Consider the following 18,865-nt stretch of genomic DNA (forward strand, 5'->3'; position numbering starts at 1 on the left):
ATACGTGTGAACGGAGCCTTGATAACATAGTATACCCCTCCTCCCCCGTTTCAATGCCTGTTAAGGTTTGTTTCATTATTCGTACACGCACCCAAGGCCCTAGCTTTCATTGCAAGGGATTGTTTGCTGATTCCAAATGTTCTGGATGGCTTTATTTACACCCACGAGTTTTTTTTTATAGAAAGTAAGCAAACAGCGCAGAGGGTTCTACTAACAAAGGACGTGTTTACCAACAATCAATGAAGGAGCTAAGAGAAGACATAATTCACTGAAATATACACATTTTACATCAGCATCTTGAAAGTTTTCTATTGATAGTTTCGTTGTCCTTTACTCAGTAAGTTGATCACGATTTGAGCGAGAATTCTTAGGATCACTTTCTTCGTGATTCAAAGCGAAACCTTGTACATTTTTAAACTTGCGGAAGTGAACCTTACAAATATAGATACCTGTCACTCATCAAATTTCCTACTTTTTCTTTTCATTATTGACAAAAATCAACTCTAAACACTGCATTTATCTCTTTGATCTCATTCTCAAGGGTATTTTGGCGGCATGTTGGTTCAGTCTTCCTGAAATAAGACTATTATTCTTATGATTTTTCTAGGAGTTCATTCCTGGTTTGATTCGTGGGATAATGGGTCAGTATATTGCGAACATTTCTTCATCTCCCCCCAACGTGTCCAATAAGGAAATAAAAAGTGAAGTGTAGTTAAAAATAGGATGGAACTGATTGAACTTCCTTTTTGTGGTCAGGAGCATGTTTCAACCTACATGGCACGATAACTGGAATTTAATGAGCGCAAAAAGATATAAAAATCGTTGTCAACCTCGCCAAAGTTGACTTGAAACTTCCAAGCATAAAAGAAATTTGAAATCACGGCCTTGTGAGTTAGAGGTAAGAAAATCTATTGAGAATAAAAGCTTAAAAATGCAGTGTTCTAGTACCACCTTAAATGGTATCTATGGTTCCAGTGTAAATGTCCAATATCGTTAGGTGGTGCTCTTTTCAATCTACGCGAGTCTTCCACTAACATTCGACTCCATTTAGCCCTACCGCCATTTTTGAATCGCAGCTATGTATGAACACCATTAACATTCCAGTAACTGATAAAGTACATTTAACTGATAAACATTTAACTGATAAAGTACAAAGTTAACTGCTGTTGTTATTCCTTTTTTTAAAGAGGTTTGAGGTTTGGGAGCCTCTTCCATTTCCTTTTCTTTTTTTTCAATCGCTTTTCTGAGCCCATCAACCACAAAGTGCTTAGCTCTATATCGTACGACAACTTACAAACATGTTCTGTAAGGAAAGAAATTACCATCCTTACTTCTTACAGCGTTACAGTCATTACTCTTAAATCTTGTTAATGTAGGATACGAACAAATATTTTAACTTCGCGAGTATAGTCAGGTATTCCGATGTTTCTATGACATAACTTGGGTTTGTTCTTATATCTGGATAATCAGGACCTCAAAGGAAACAGTTTGCTGAAGAAAAGCGGAAAACAAGTTAGATCTTTAGGTGGAAACTACGATGGCTCTTGCTGGAGAAGTAAGAAAATACAATCTTAGACTTAAAAAGTTATTTTTAAATAACTTAGAGGAATATTCGCATCCAGAGATAGAAATTAACTATACTTTTCGATTAAAGAATTAAGAGGAAATATTCCTAAGAGATTTATTACATTTAAACCATGGAATAGTTTGGCTTGCTTCCTGAAATTTTTAAAAAGTTTTATCTTGAAAAAAAAAAAACAAACCGTAGATTCCGATCAGTTTATTGACGGTTACGTGTTGCATTTAATTTTCAGATACTCTTACCCATGGCTGTAATCTTGGGCTCTTTCACCTTGGCTTCTCCCAAACCTGTCTTTATTAACCAAACAAACGAACAGCAATTCAAACACCGAATGTTATTGCAGCAAAGTGTTCTCGTTGAACCTGAGGAGCGCACCATCGATGATCATGTCTGGGGCGATGAGATCAAAGAATTGGTAGACTATAGAATTGCAAATAATCGTACGGCTAGAAATGCTCATGGTTGCGTTTCAAAATGGGTGAATAAGCTTGATAAATGCAGAAACAAAATGGTAACGGAGGTCAAATGTTATTCATTGCATCCGGCGTGTAACCACGTGATCCCTAAGCACTTTCAACCAAAGTGTGAACCTGTAATGGGCTTCTGGGAGGCTGGTTTCATTACCAAGTGCCCCCCTCTTAAAATAAATTGCCAATGTGCTAGTTAATGAAGGAACTATTATCTATCTGGAATTAAAAGTTACTATGACTTGATAACCTGCACTGTAACCGTCATTAAAATTAATGAATATTATTGAATATTAATGAATATTAACAAGCCGGTCTTGTGTAAAACATCTGGTATGTTCCTTTAGAAATAAACAATTTGAAAAAAAAATTGGCTAAATTTCAGCCAGTAATTTGTTTTGACTGACTCATTAAACAATGTTTGTACGTTCTGGACAAATTAACTCTTATTCATATTGACTATGAGCCCAAAAAAATCGCTTTTATCTGAACTTAATTTTTTTACTTGGTAATCATAGTCTCCATAAGGGTTTGCAGTCCGAGAAGAATAACCAGAATTGTTAGAATTCTGAAGAAAAAGTAAATAAAAACTGCAAAGTAGAGTAAAAGAAGTTTTTTACGCTGCCTTTCTCGTTGCAAAGAACTAAAAAGATAACTGCTGACCTAATTACGATTCCCAGGAGAAAATTTAGAGGAAATCAATTTTTCTTGGAGAAGTCCTCTGAGTAAGTTTCCTTGATTATTCTGTGACTTAAGTGGTATTCCTCGGTGAGTGTTTTAACTAATGTTCAGGTTAAGGTAGTTGTGGGGCGAGACGAACTGAAACGGGAAAGACTTGGACAGCGTAGAACCACGCTGGAAATATCTGCACCGCCGGGCTGGTTATGCTGTGGTTTAGCAGTGTAACACAGTGAGGGTAACAACATCACACCAACAGCAGTAGCAACACATTCTGGAACATCCTCCAAGTTGATTGGCAAAAGTATTTGTCCCTCATCTGGATTCACAGCCATGAAAATTTCTTCTTTTTTATTAACTTGGATTAAAAGCAAATGCCCCGTTTTTCGCACTTCACACCAGCCTTGCCCATCTCCAAGCCTGAAAAATTTTACCTGGACAACGTTGCGCTCTTCATCCAGGGACTGTTCATCGGATTGCCTCACTCCCATGCAGACTGCCCAGTCCACTCGCCCTCTAATCAAAAGAACTGTCTCACCGTCCGACATGCTATTCGTGATACATTTGGAGGGGTCTTCCAAAGGTTCCAAAGGGCTAGGAAATATATTGTCATTGATCAGTTGAGCTGACGCGACAGTATTTCCATCATCATCATCAACGATCTCTAATACCATGACCCCAGCTGGCTCAGCGTTCAAAACACGGCATGTGAATGCATCCTTTCCGCTATGGCTGTACACTCGGTAAACTAGTAGTTCGCATGGCATCCTCTGTTTCGTGAGTATTTCTCTCCCAAGTACCGTCTTGGGAGTTGAAACAACATCTGCTGGATGCAAGAATTTCGCAGACTCTGGTTCTGGACTAAGAGTAAATCTGTAACTCAGCGGTTTGGGTAAGCCACATGTCTTGATGGTAATGTATGCTTTTCTATCAGCAGGCCCAAATAGTGGAATAGGTATACGGAAAATGTTCGTTTCTGACTCCATTCTGATGGCAGTTTGTAAACACTCAGCTAGATCCACAGTATGGCACATCTTTGGAGTCTTTGAAAACAACTTCTTTTGATAGAAGGAAAGAGTGAGGCTGGTTTTGTCATCTGTATTAACAACAAATTGAGCAAGTGGTTGGTGATCTCCCTCAAGGATATGACTGCCTCCTTTCAATTTCTTTTTCCAAATAACTGTTTCGTCATCTAGCTGAAGCGTGAAAGAAAATTTTTTGTCATTTTCAAAGTTTTCTATCTCAAACTTTGAGAGTTCCATCTCAAACTCAAACATTGCCAAATTACGATGAATTGCCTTGGGTTGAAATGGTAGAGGCGGGGGACATTCACCGCGAAAGATGGCTCCGGGTCTTTTGAAAGCCATTTCGTATTTATTCCATGTTGCTTCAGTGTCACTTTCAAGTGACAGGTGTTTAGAAATTTCCAAAGCGCCAATTTTTGCTTCGGGATGTTTAAGGACGTATCCAAGAAATTTTCTTGTGTCTGCTTTATAACTTGAGGGGTGGAGAAGGTGTGTTTTCCAGATGAGATCGACATCACAACATGGCACCAGAACGATGTCCGGATTCTCCTTCGTTAGGATTAAATGCTGCTTGTAGCGTCGCAAGGACGACATGAGAAAGAATGAGTCTCTGTAATGAGGAAGAGAGGTATTGTGGTAAAGGTTTCGTAGACGACAAGAAGCTTCTTGTAAATCGCATCGGAGGTTGCAAATGTACTTTGGGACATAGCTGGGGAGATGTTCTAGATCCACCTCGAAAGGTTCCGTGGGGTAGGCTTTCTCCCAAAGGGTTCGTGCTCTAAATAGGGCTTCTTCCTTTTCCAATTCGACGTTTATTCGATGATCGACTTCCCTGAACACAATGTTCCTGCAGTCTTCTTCATAAAAACCCCCATCCAAAATGTGAGTTTGCCACACCCATTCCACGTCTAGTGGAGCCTGGAGTTCTCTTCCATCAAGATTGTTGCTCTTAAACAAGGGTAGCCATAACATCTCATATCTTCTCAAAGCGTTTTTGAAAAGTGCACCTTGAAATAGGGTTGGATATTGATCCACAACCCTTAGAAACTGGAGTTCATTCAGAGCTGCTTCCACAAAGTCGATTTGGCACGACAGATCCACTTCACATGTACTAAGGGTCATTTTCCTGCAGTCAGTTTACGAAGGCATTGGATGAGCTACAAGACTAGTAGCAGTACGTATGATGCACGATCCTTCGCAGTAGATAGCGCTAGTTATGCAATAGCGAAAATCAGCCCTGAAAAAAATCAGGCCTGTACGGAGAGGTCAGTGGTTCGAATCCCGTACAGGCCTGATATTTTTCAGGTCTGATTTTCGCTATTGCATAAATAGCGCTATCTACTGCGAAGGATCGTGCATCATACGTATTTAATACCGCAGTTCAAAATATATGAACTTCATATATATTCATTGTACAAGTAACAGTTTACGTCGAGACGAGATGTCTTTCCATTTGCACTGAGAAACGTGAATTCAACACATTCATTTACACAAACGTGTTGGAACATATCAGCCACTTGTTTAATGAACATTTTTAGTGCTAGCATTAGAGGACTACGCGATATTACTCTACTGCCTTCCAAAGAAATATACTTCAGATTCTCTGAAACTGCGGCCACCCCCTAGCTGTCACGCAAGTCTTGACTAAACATACCCGCGAGCCTGAATGAGCTTTGTGTTTTCCCACAAATATTGACCAAACTGATTACTATTGCAACTATGAATTACGAAGTTAAGGTTAGAGAGATCTATTGGATAGATCTGAAGAATTCTGAAATGCTAGTAACTCTAGAAAGAAAGGAAAAATGTTTGGCACTTGTTAACCTTGGTCATAAACTAAGGAAATGAAGAAATCCTAACTGTTATCACACTTGCTTTCTATCGCTCTCTATCGTCATCTATTCTCGTTGGTGGCTCGAGAACAATGATGAAGTCTTCAAGATGCTTTTCCCACAAAAATTGTCGAAATTGTTCAATACAAAGTGCAGGCTTTGTCTCCGTAAGCTTTGTCTCAGGAAGCTTTGTCTCATCTCAGGTCAGATAGGTTTCCTTAGGAATTACTGAAGTTATTTGACTGAAACGTGAATCAGTTTACAGTCCAAACTTTCCCCTCATAAATTACCACAACATTACTGTTCATGGCTTACCTCGGAATATTCAAAACAGTACGACAAGCTGTTCGCGTTGGTTGTGAATTTTGAGGAAAATATTATCCGCCTTCACTTGTGATTGATCGCTTGAAAACTGAGACCCTAATATTCGAGCCAAAGTCACGTTAGGATATATATGTTGGAGGGTAAAGCGCGATTGCGTTACATGGCGCGATGAGACTCTGGAATGGTGTCTGTCGAACAGACCCAATTTGTTCGCTCCACCTCTCCAGTTGCCCAAACCTGGTACAAGTGACATTTTACTGTGTTGATCAGGCCCAGGACTACTCCACCAAATCAAACCCCTTCTGTGAATATTATATCTAAAAGGGATCTCAGGCCTAGTAGGATCCGTGAGTTTGGTAGCTGGATTACACAATACGACTGGTCCGATGTTTTGGGTCTTACACATGTCCAGGAAAAATATGATTTGTTTAATTCTACCTTGGTTGAGGCAGTCAACTACTATCTTCGCGTGCAGTGTACTAAATGCTGCTCTTCAGATAAACCTTTGATTACACACAAGCTGAAATCTTTGATCATTAAACGCCAAAAAGCTCTTGTTGTCTATGGTAAAGACTCGCAGCACTACAAAAAAAGTTGCGTAATAAGGTGCAGAGGGCACGCATGGAATGTAAACAAAAGTTCTATGATAGTAAGGTGGCCTCCCTTAAAGAAAGTAACATCAGTCGGTGGTGGCGTGAGATAAAAGGTCTTACTGGTCAAAGAGCTCAAACAGACTGGGTAACCCAGTTACTCGACGAGGATACTCCCACTCCAGCTGCCCTAGCAGAGAAGTTCAACTCCTTTTGGTCTGCCCTTACGTCACATTTCACTCCCCTAGACACCACATGTGCTGACCTCGATCATAACCTCGATGTCCCAAGGGAGTTCCTTGTTGATGTCTTTAGCTGCTATAAAACCCTGCGCCAAGTCAAGAATAATAAATCGCCTGGGCCCTCAACGGTTCCTAACAAGATCTGGAAGGAATTTGCTTTTGAACTTGCTCCGGTAGTTACTGACATTTATAATGCCTCGTTAAGGCAAGGATTCATCCCTTATCAGATCAAGGAGTCGTTAGTCACACCCCTCCCGAAATGTTCACCACCTAAATGTATTAAGAACGATTTAAGGCCAGTTACCTTAACTTCTCAACTAGCTAAAATATTAGAGGGTTTCTCGTTAGCCCCCTATTTAATCAGGTCTTCGATAAAATTGATCTAAAACAATTTGCTCTTCCAGGCAGATCAACCACACACGCGCTCGTTTACTTGCTACATTGTATCCTAGAAACGCTTGACAACGGCCATTGCTATGCACGTATTTTGTTTACTGATTTTAGCAAAGGATTTGACCTGGTGGATCATCCTGTTTTGGTATCTGAGCTTCGTGATTTAGGGGTACATGAGGCCTCAAAATTGGTTGTGCCCTCTCTAACAGCGTTATTCCAAGGGGCGGTATTCCTCAGGGGACAAGACTAGCCCCTCTGTTGTTCGCTGTCCCCCCCCCCCCCCATAATCTAGTTAAGGACTGGAAAACTAGAGTTAAGTATGTAGATGATTTGTCAGTCTTTAGAGATTATTCCTAGATGCTCAACCAGCATGTTGCCCTTTGTAGCGATGCTAGTAGTCATGGTATGAAGCTAAACCCATCGAAATGTAAAGAACTACGCATAGATTTCTTACAGTCATAAGCCCTTGGATCTACCCCCCTTACAGATGTCAGGCAGTGTTATTGAGTAAGTGTCATCTTATAAGTTACTCGGTGTCCATCTGTAACACAATTTGTCAAGGTCCGTTCATTGCGACTATATTGTGAAGAAAGCATGCAAGCGGCTCTCTGCGTTACGAAATCAGGCCTCCCACCAGCAGATCTTATTCAGGTTTATTGTAGCCTGGTACCGCCCATTTTAGAATTTGCATCTCCGGTGTGGGCCGCGTTACCCACCGGTCTGGTTCCACACCCCACCAATGTCACCCATAGGTACGGGTTGAGGTCCGGTTTTTCCTGTTCTCAATTCCGCTTCGTCAGAACAGACCGCCTTAGTAAGTTCGTTACTCACAGTTACAATAGGGCTTAATTGTTTTAGCTTGTTATGCCAAGTGTATTGTGTTCTGTGTAGAATTGAATGAATTTTACTGTCTCCCTTGTAATTTAGTGTTTAACACTACCAAAGGGTTAAATAAACTGATTATTTGTTTATTTATTTATAACTCTCTTCTTCGTGATTTCGAACTGATTCGCACTATCCTCGCACTTTGCGTCATCCCTTGCTTTCATGTTACGCTACTGCTACCACGCCATGACAAAAACTTGAGAAGAAAGAGGATATTATGAGACCTCAACTGCAAGTTTTCAACTTTTTTTAATAAAAAAATCGTATTCAATAAAAATACTGCACCAATTTAGCTTAGGTACAAGTTAAATATCGTTATAGGCATGTTGTTGTCATTACATTTGTATTAAAACATTCTCTTCTGGGAAAACGAAATTTTTTGATCACCCAACTCTGACTATCTTAGACATTTTACTGTCCATATTTCTCTACAGGCGAAGGTAGCTGTTCTGGGCGTCTCTTCCGCGCCACATTCCACCAGCCACGCATGCTCTCCTTAGTGTTATTTTTATCGTCATAGCCTATATTCCATTTCCTAGACAATTTACTGTCCATATTTCTCTACAGGCGATGGTAGCTGTTCTGGGCGTCTCTTCCGCGCCACACTCCACCAGCCACGCATGCTCTCCTCAGTGTTATTGTTATCTTCATAGCCTATATTTCATTTTAGTATATAGACTGTGTAAAAACTTGTCAGTTGTGAACAGAAATTAAGGTGCATCTCCTAGTTAAAGAAGTCTGTAATTCATGAAAGATTGGACAAAAGACAGTATAACTTACGCATGTCCAATTTTGCCTCTCGAGAACCACATGTAAATATATATTTGATGTAAATGAGACTCAAATACTGAACTCCAACTTATTCATTTGTTACTAAACTGAGAAGGAGTGGAACTCCAAGCACTAATCCTAAACACGTTACTTTTCATTCTATTTCATTGTTGAGCATCATATAGTTTGTAAGAACGAGATCCTTGTTACGTCGGAGTTTAACTGTATAATCTGTGTTTAAATAAAATCTACAAAATATCTTTTGACCCTTTCCGTAGAATGGGTTCCCTGATTTAAAAAAATTACTCAAATGATCTCTCAGATCTATTTCCTTCGCTGGAAACACATTTAAGCAGGCAACTTCACCAAAATCCGCATGGGAATCATAAACAGCAAGGCACCAACGAAGTAACACCAAAATGGTCCCACACTCCAGTACACTAAAATACACAAAATAAAAAACTGATTGATCTCAAAAATTGTTTATTATCATAAACACCTTTAAAAAAAAATAAAACAAAGAACAAACTGGAAAAAAAAAAGGGAAAGTGAGGGGGCAATTGAGTACCTGTACAGCTCACAAACGGGCCTATGGCTCGAGCAAAGGCCCCAATAGACCTGAATATTCCCATGATTTTTCCTTTTTGGTCAGCATTTCCTTGAAATAGATTAAAATTTTGGTCAAACAATAATTCTCTAATATCAGTTAACAACAAAAGCAGAACATAGAAAGATAGACAGAGGGAAATGTTTCCTCACCATGATGGGAGATCATGGTTGTCAAACATGGTACTACTGTTGCTGAACCTGAAAAAGATGATTGCAAAACTACTCAATACTTCTTGTAAAATTCAAATGGATGACTGTGCAGATTATACAGATAATGAACTGGGGAAGTGGAAAGAACTGATTTATTATCATTGTAACAACCAAAGGACACCCAGCCAGTGAATCAGTGGAAACAGACTAAAATTAACAAATAGTAAGGTACCTATAATGTTATTGACACATTCATTTACTTTTTGTCATACTCAGTTTCCCTCCCAGAACCAAGTTGGTACTAAAATGAGGACTAAAACATTGATAGAAAAAAAAAAGAACATACCAAATGCAAACAATGTCAGCCCCATGTAAAGTGTGGTAATGGTCTTTGCCAAACCAACAATGACCATGGCTGGCATGATGGCTGCCATACCCTAAATTTCCACACACAAACATAGAATGAGAAAAACGAATCAATACTAATATGGTTGTAAGTATAACTTCTGCATGCTGACTCAGAGAACTATAATACTATTAGATTTATATTGAGCTCAAGGCATTTTAGACTTGTTAAGCATAACAAATTTATTTCATTGTCGCACTGAAAGCATGCAGGCCATGTATATACATATATAGTAAATCAATAATAGAAATAAAAAGACAAAAAGGGATTGCATAAAAGAGAAGACTGTACCATACAGGAAGCAACCCAAAATCTAACTAAAAAATCTGATAAGAAATTTAAATTTGAATAAAATTTCCCTCACTAAAACTTTATTTCATTGTCATACTAAAAGCAGGCAATGTTCCTCACTAACAAATTTAACTCATTGTAACAATGAAAACAGACAATTTCCTTCCCTGTTTTCCAAGCATAGTTTACCTTAAGAGCTGTTTTCTTTTCTGTGCCTGCAGCTTGTCTGCGGACATAACCACCTAATTGCGACAAAAACAAAGAATATGAGCAGGGTGGAGAAGTATCACGTAGAGACTGTGATCTATAAAAATGAACTGGTTCCAACAAAAAATTAACCTTTTCTCAAGGGACTTAGTAATTCCCTTTCTGGTGACTAATAATCTGTTAATCAGTCAGATGCCATACATAAAGAAATGGTAACTATGATTATAAGAATATAAGTAACTGTTAAGCTCATTCTTTGAGTTGACAGGAATTCTAAGACCAATCAAAATGCATATCTGACATTCACTCTATCATGGTAGAGTCTAGATCATGGGACTAAATGTAGTGCTTTATAAACCTAACAATATAATGTTTACAACACTTTTATCCATTAAGGATAACAGTAAGTTAACATATCTTGTGTGGTTTTTTTGCATACCTTGTACCAGTGCCATAGTAATTCCTATGAAGAAAAACATCATTCCCTGTTGCATACTGCAAAAGCAGATCAAAATGATTTTTTAGTTCCCATCCCATGCACATCAAAATGGCAACCTTTTTTTAATAACACTATCCAAAAAAAAAGTTCCAAAGACACCATAGAATGCTCCACAGATACACAAAGGTTTATTGCAAAACTGAAAAGTTTTTCTTGACAGTATAAAATTTAATAATGAAAACTAATGGATTTTTGTTGAATTCTCATAAGGCTTCACAAGAAACAAACCATGCCCAGAACATTCATCTGTCTTTCTAGTTAGGATTGCACTTTTCTAATTTTTTGCAACACATTGAAACAATTACATTCCAAACCTTCTCAGTTTCCATCACATACCTTGAATATTTGAAATTCTTGTGTGTCAAAAATGTTAATGTGAACTCAAGTCCAGAGAAGAAAAAGAGGAACAGAAAGTACACCAAGCCAATGCCACGAACTGTTTTTAAATCTGAAATTAGAAACAAAGTGAACTTAGCTTTTGAGTTTAAAGAGAAACCTAACTTGTCCACTTTGGTAGTGCTAAAGCCTCAACCCTCAACTTGACTGAGCTACAATCAGTGAGTTCCTGTTTGTTAAACCGCTGACTGAATTCTAGTATGTAATCTCAATACAATACTTTCCCATTTTCATCACAGAGTTTGTAAGAACCATTCCTTACTTGTACATGTATGTTCAGTAATCACCTCTACACAATTTGCAATATTATACATTCAATTCATTGAACTGCTCCCTTGCTCGGCCAATTTGAAGTTTATGATTAATATATAAAAAGGTTTGACATCATACAGTTAAATGTGGCTTTCCATCCTTGTTTTTTTTTATCATTATTATTTCCTTAACTGAGTTCTATGCTTGATAGCTTTCCATTGCTGCACATGTCATTTACCTTCTTTACTGGATTGTATCTCTACAGCATCAAATTTTAGCAGTGACACTGGGTTGATAAGGTGATTGGCATTTTTAAATTCAGACAGCAAACACTTAGCCTATAAGGTAAAATACATGAAACATATTTAATGAATAGTTTTACATGTAGCTTAGATTAGTTGGTATAATTAATAAAAATGACTGAGAGTTAACTTTGACATTTAACTTAAAAATTGAAATATTGAAATCTGTATTTTTCATGTTCTTGCATCCTCTACCCTGTATCTGACTGAATTTGCTCTAAACAGGCAAAGAATTACTACCCTTGAAATTTGGCAGAATCTGTTACATCTATGTGTAAATCTTAAGTTTTTCACTGTTTTGAAAGTCACTATTTATTTACTTTTGAAATGGAAAGATTGAAAAATTGATTAAAAGCATCACCCTTTTCTCTTTAGAAAGAGATTCCCTTAGGCACACAAAGACAAACATCAAGTCTGCTACTGTCAAAATGATGGCAAACAAAGCTGGGAACAGATAGGGGTTTCCACTTTCAAGAGACGACCTCTTGGCAAAGACAGCACCCACAACAGGTCCAATGATGAATCCAAAGGAATACGCAATACCCACAAGAGCCTGTTAGTAACACAAAACTTGGTTAATACTTGTATCTATAAAGTATATACATTCAATTATCTAACTGTATTGATGTAGGGCAGGTGCATCAATGGAAGTGAATCAATGGTGCATCAATGTGCATCAATCATCACCATCAATGGTGCATCAATGGAAGTGGAATTCAGGGTAAAAATCATGACAAGCAATCAAAAGTTAGATACAGATGTTGTCAGTGGTACACTTTCTTTTAAGACTCTCTCTTTGATATCCCCACTTAAACTGTTGAAAACTTTGATGCAGAATATTTTTTGATCTGATAATATTTCCATGATTTAGAAAATTAGAACTTGCTTTACTTTGAACAATGACAAACTTCCCAAATAGTACTTATCTTCAGTACTGTAACCTTATCCTGTAAAAAATCTACATGTAATGAACATAAACTACATTAAGTAGCTGAGATAACATCTTTGAAAAAAAACCATGATTATATTATGTCCATGTAAATAGATAACAATCTTTGAAGTTTAAATAAATAAATAGAAATAAAATCACTCCTCAGTGTCCCAAAAATGCTTCCAAACCTCTGAATTGCTCTGAGACTGTGGCCCAGTGACACTAATGTGTTTGCAGCTTGAAAAGAAAACCCTAGTTAGCCCTAAGTATTAAAGACTGTTGTAAAACTATCATAATGTGGTAAAAAATTATCCTTAACTAAAAACTGGTCATTAATCCTTCATTTTAAATTAGGTTTATACTTAATTTACTACTATTTTTTTTCAAGTTTCTGAACAGTTTCCTAAGATGTAAAGTCCTATAAGCCATGTTGAAAAGAAAGGCAAAACAACTTACCATTCCTTTGCCTCTGTTTTTCACAGTGGTTACATCAGTAATAATTGCTGTTGAAATTGTCACATTCCCTTTACACAAACCACCAATGATCCTAGCCATCACAAAGATGGTAAAGTTCCATGAACATGCCCAAACAGCATATGAAGCCAATACTCCCACCTGCATTAATTGCAAATGATACTTTTCAATTAATGTGTTCTAGTCAACCACTAAACAAAATTAGATAATTTGAAGAAAGTAATATAACACAACAGAACTAGATATAGAATGGATATATGTGCTACAGGTCATTGTCCTTCCACCTGAGGACAAAAATTGTTGGTAGCAGCATTTTGGAATGGTTTCCACAGCTTATGTCAGCTGGTGTCAAAAGTTGTAAATCCATGCCCGTAATTTTTGCATGATGCAATAGGCAGCATGAGTAACTTTAAAATAATTAAAATTATAATAATACTTTCTTTGATCCATAACAAAATGCACATTAAGAAAGAGGGTTTCTGAAATTTTTCTTTTCAGCAGAAGGGAGGGAGGGGAAGGAAATGTTCTTGGTACAATAATTACACAATGCATGTCCAGGAACTGACTCATTTGACAGCACTTTCAGGTCAGTTTTAAACAAATGTATTCTATCAAAGGCTGACCCTAAAAGCCAGAACAGCAGAGTGGCAGAAAATGACCCCAAATCTTAAAACACGGAACACCGTAAAATGACCCCAAATACTAAAACATGGAACGTGGAAATGACCCCAAATCCTAAAACATGGAATGGCTGAAAATGACCCCAAATTCTAAACAAGGAATGGCTGTCAGGGCAATTGTTGCACGAATTTGTACAAAGACACTCGAGTGCTTTGCTCATTCATCCCTACAACAATAGTGCATGTGACCAAACTTAGACTAGCATGAGAGCAAGCCCTCGTTATGAGCCTTTTGATATGAGCGTTTCTTCATCCATGAATAAGTTTTGGACGTTGAGAAACACTAGGTAAAGAGAGGTTTACATGGGGTCATGCTTGTGGGAATTTCTCATGGTGTGAAAAGACAAAAGAAAGTTAGCAGAAGGAAGCCGTCAAGAAGAATTTGAAGAATTTCTTCACGACCAGGTGTTCAAAACACCACCATCCTACTATAGAATTTATGGTTTACATGCCAGTGGAAGAAATAAACTTTCTGAAGAAAAAAGAGGCTATTTCACCAATTCGTTTAGCGGATTTCTTCTGTTCCTCAACAAATTGCAAAATTATCGTCAACTCTATGGTGTTTAAATTGCCCTTTCTGAAAGGGAAGTCACTCACAGTAATTCAGACGGATCTGTAGATTGTCAAAGAATTTCAGATATTGTATTGCTTGTCCTCTTAGTTTTCTCTAAGGTTATCTGAATTTACAAAGGCATAATGATTTAGAATGTACAGTTAACTAAAGGTGAAAATCCTACAATGCCTCGATTGATTTCTTGGGAATTGATTGTTAGGCAATAAATGAGAAACAAACTGAACATCCACAGAATGATATATTACACATTATTACGAGCAAAGATAATTTTTTCCAGTATTAACTTAATATCTGTGGAAGTTATCCTCCTAAGGGGAAATTAGTGCAGGTACACTTGATTTTTTTGTGGAGACGCGGTGGCCTCATGGTTAGTGCCCTCGACTCTGGATTGAGTGGTCCAGGTTCGAGCCCCAGCCGGGACATTGTGTTGTGTTCTTAGGTAAGACACTTTACTCTCACACCCAAGTGTATAAATGTATAAATGTCTCTCTCCACCCAAGTGTATAAATGGGTACCGGCAATTTAATGCTGGGGGGTAACCCTGCGATGGACCGGCATCCCATCAAGGGGGGAGTTGAAATACTCCTAGTCACTTCATGCTACAGAAACCGGAGTTAAGCACCGGCCTAATGGGCCACTAGGCTCGTAAACAGACTTTACCTTACACTTGATTTTTATTTGGCTCTCTTAAAAACCTTCCTTCTATATTTTAGGCTTTGGGGTAATTTTCTACCATTCTGTCTTTTAGGAGTTGCTGCCAGCAAATGACTGGAAAAATGGGGTCAAATCCAAGGGAAATTGGGTTTTGTTTGTGCAAGTCTGAATAAGGGAGGGGTTTCGAGTTTGCCGGGTTCAAGTTAGCAGGGTTCTACTGACAGCCAGGATCTGTTCTCACCATGCAAATTAAACTAATTAGTGAAAATGTGAAAACGCAGCTATCTTTCATGCACAATGGTTCATTATTATTCATACCGCTAAGCAAAAGAAAAAAAATTACACTTAATTTTAGTCATGTGTGTTATTGTCATGGGGATGAATGTCAGCCACATGCTTTGGTGTCTTTGTACAAAATTCATGCAACATGCCCTAAAATCCGTTTCATGTTTTAAGATTTGGGGTTATTTTCCGCCATTCCGTGTTTTCATTTGGGGTCATTTTCCGCTGTTCCATGTTTTAGGATTTGGGGTCATTTTCCACCATTCTACCATATTCCACCATACCGGCTTTTAGGGTCACCCCTTCAAAAGGGGCTAGATTAAGCAATCCTTGTCAAATTGAGCACTAAATTCACAGAGAAAATGTAGAGAAAAACAATCCAAAAGAAAGCATGCTAATTCCTACGATAATTTGGTAACTTATGATTCAAGTTCAACAGATTTTACAATTTCCTTTTCACTACAAATTCTCTGTTTTAAAGAAAGCAAAGGGTTTGCTCACCATACAAAGCATAAGTGGTAGTCTCCTTCCAAACACATCTGACATTGCACCAATCAATGGACAAGAGATAAACTGAAGAAGAGAAAACAGTGATCCAAGGAAACCTAAAAAAATTAAGTAAAAGTTCTTCAAGCTTAGCTTAAAAAACATGACTCTATAAAAAGGAAGAAGCAACATTAAACACTCTTCAGACAACTTTCATTACACTATTTTTTAACTCAGACTTTAATCCCTAATAGTGACTGGGTTCTAATTTTGACATACAGAATCACCCTTGAATCAACTGTAAAGGTCAGGAGAATGACGGAAATGATCACAGACTTAAGAAGCTCCTGATTGTCAAACAAGTTCTCCTTTTCTGTATCAAAGAAAAAGTAAGGGGGACTGTGTGGAGAATATGAATGCTTATATTGGAGTGGAACGGGTTAAGGACTCAGTCCCCCACCCCCCCCCCCCCACCTTTACGATGCATTTGATTGTTATCAATAGTAAATTTTTTTTCACAAATGAGATAAGATACAGGTAGTACAGATAGCTGGTACTGTGAGGTTAAAATTGATGAACCCTGCTAAGGTAGATACCAGGACTTCTCAATTCAAACTAGGCTCTGATAAGAACAATGTATTAACCACTATTACAACATGTACAATAAAATTTCAATTTGTTTATTATTGCGTTACATACCTCCAAAGAGTACAACATTGAAGCGTTCAATGTCTGGCATCCCTAACAGTTCCCTGAATGTATTGACTCTTTGCATGATTGAATGATATAAACTATCCTGCAGAGATCCAAACAATGCATCAGTAATGTCACACCATGCAGAGTGGCACAATGTGTATGTACAATATTTTGCTTTGCAGTCAATTTACTATCACAATATGACCATCAAATAAAAATATTCAATTTTCACTACTTCCACAGTATTTGTGATCACGTCCATTTTTCATGTTATCTCTCATTGATCAAAACTCAGTTGCAACCCTGATAGTTCGGGGTAAAATTCATTTAAAAAGTGGGTTAAATCTTGCAAACTGGAAAAAAAAATCTATCTATGTAGCTCAAAATTTCCAAATGTATTCATAACATTTTAGCTAATTCCATGCTAAGATTTTTGAGCCAAGTTTGGACAAGGCTTATAATTTAATATTATAATATAATTTATTAATTGTTATATTGTGCAAATTAACATTAGGATATGATCAAATGTGCATTACAATGTTTTGCAGGGAACTTAACAGACTGCTTGCAGCAGTTTACAATTCTCTGTGATGTCATTTTAATAGATGCCCCCAGTTTCAGTATATAGGCCAGACCACAACACCGGGAGTGTGTGGGTTCTTTAAATAACATCCCCTGCTAACAAGTACAAAGAAGATGCAGGAGACTGGGCCTGCGGTTTTTCGTCCTTATCTGAGAAGACTAGAATGTCTATCCATTTCTTGATATTATAGAAAGGTAGCACATTCTCTTCAGTTATTTTAAGACCATGAGTATTGGTCCGGTCTGGGGCTCGAAACCTCGACCTCCCACATGGCAGTCAGGCACTCTACCACTTGAGCTAACCAGACAGCTTGATTCCATTCTGCAAATTACCTCACAGTCAAGAGTCTTGAAAAAATTTGTCTTTTAAAGTAGTTTAAATTGACACGAGTCGTAAATGAGATGCTAAATTTCCTTTTATCAAAAACTTTGTCCCTTAATTAACAAACTTCGAAATCAAAAGCAATACTCCTAGAATAAAATGATACGGTTACCTACACAATATTGCAAAGAGTGCTCTGTTCATCACAAGTAAAGTGCTAACTTTAAAAAGTAAACTTAAAAATAGATAGAAGAAAAAAAACATTTTTCAACAAAGTTAGACAGTAATTAAAGGTCTGCTCTTTTTCTCCATTTCCATTTCTTTTGAACGTCACTCAAAAAGATGACATTATTATTACTAAAACAAAGGAGAACTTGGTTCACCAATATCAAGCAACTTTTATTGTCATGAACGCTTTTTCCTCTTTCGTTGTCGTAGTAAAGTGTAAGTTTTGAATAAATTATCAATTGTGTTTATTTCAAAACAAACGGGAAAAAATGACACCTAAAACTCTGAAAGTTCTGGATAACAGTCACAAAAAAAAAATCATGTTAAATCAAGCGACTTGGAAAAAAATAATTGCCTGAATCGTAAAATTTCCCTTCTATATCATATCTCCAAGTATTTCCACGTAGAAATGAAGTTATAAAAGAGGAACTCGACCAGAACTCAATAAAGATCTAACGTGTAAAATGTGAATCCGTCAAACAGTACCTGCTTGTTATTTGCGTAGAACTCCAGTAAGGATGGGAACAGTGGTAGAATCACTGTAAAAGCGAGGAGGTCGACGAGAAGGGAAAAGAAAACGATCCATACTGTTCGATCAGTTGACAAAACTTTAGTGTTTTCGGCTTCGTGCTTCTCTTTATCAGCTTTCCTCTCTGGCAAGTTTGAAGCCCTGTTTTTGAGCGTGTTCGTCTCCATATATAGCGTGCTCTCTAGCCTCGAAGAGAGAAAAGTTTTGTGTCACAAGTTAGCGCTTCGTTGGCATTGAGTAGGAAATGTATGTCCCCTGGTGTAATTTAAGTTTAAATATTGTTTTCAGTGTCTCGAAGTCACGAAAGACTGACGTCAATCTTTGCTCAATTGATGATACGGTCACAGTTTCCGCCGCAAAGGAGCTGTTACATATTCATAGGCAATATCAAGTAGTGACTTAGGTTTCCAAAAAAGACTGTTGAACCTTTCCTAATCGACAAATAGCAACCTCTAAAAGGCCATGCGAAAGAAAACTACTTTGGCCGTCGACATAAGCAGCGGGTACAAAACCGATCAGGTTATGT

The 18,865-nt window shown here is 37.7% G+C and overlaps 2 protein-coding genes across 2 annotated transcripts; both read right to left on the bottom strand.

The window, feature by feature from the left end:
• Positions 1 to 205: 205 nt before the first annotated feature.
• On the bottom strand, positions 206 to 6,151 carry LOC111340328 (uncharacterized). Its single transcript, XM_022947158.2, has 2 exons — positions 5,900 to 6,151; positions 206 to 4,878 (listed from the first exon to the last, which is right to left on the bottom strand). The coding sequence occupies exon 2, from the start codon at positions 4,872 to 4,874 to the stop codon at positions 2,838 to 2,840; it is 2,037 nt and encodes a 678-aa protein (XP_022802893.1). The 5' UTR covers positions 4,875 to 4,878; positions 5,900 to 6,151; the 3' UTR covers positions 206 to 2,837.
• A 2,097-nt stretch (positions 6,152 to 8,248) lies between these two features.
• On the bottom strand, positions 8,249 to 18,660 carry LOC111340329 (solute carrier family 75 member 1). The gene is made up of 13 exons (XM_088726571.1): positions 18,297 to 18,660; positions 16,682 to 16,778; positions 15,998 to 16,101; positions 13,289 to 13,447; positions 12,263 to 12,454; positions 11,838 to 11,937; positions 11,288 to 11,399; positions 10,892 to 10,947; positions 10,435 to 10,487; positions 9,895 to 9,985; positions 9,549 to 9,596; positions 9,358 to 9,447; positions 8,249 to 9,229 (listed from the first exon to the last, which is right to left on the bottom strand). The coding sequence occupies exons 1-13, from the start codon at positions 18,504 to 18,506 to the stop codon at positions 9,138 to 9,140; spliced, it is 1,404 nt and encodes a 467-aa protein (XP_088582697.1). The 5' UTR covers positions 18,507 to 18,660; the 3' UTR covers positions 8,249 to 9,137.
• Positions 18,661 to 18,865: the final 205 nt, after the last annotated feature.

Source organism: Stylophora pistillata, chromosome 1, assembly GCF_964205215.1.
Source record: "Stylophora pistillata chromosome 1, jaStyPist1.2, whole genome shotgun sequence".
NCBI classification, from domain to species: domain Eukaryota; kingdom Metazoa; phylum Cnidaria; class Anthozoa; order Scleractinia; family Pocilloporidae; genus Stylophora; species Stylophora pistillata.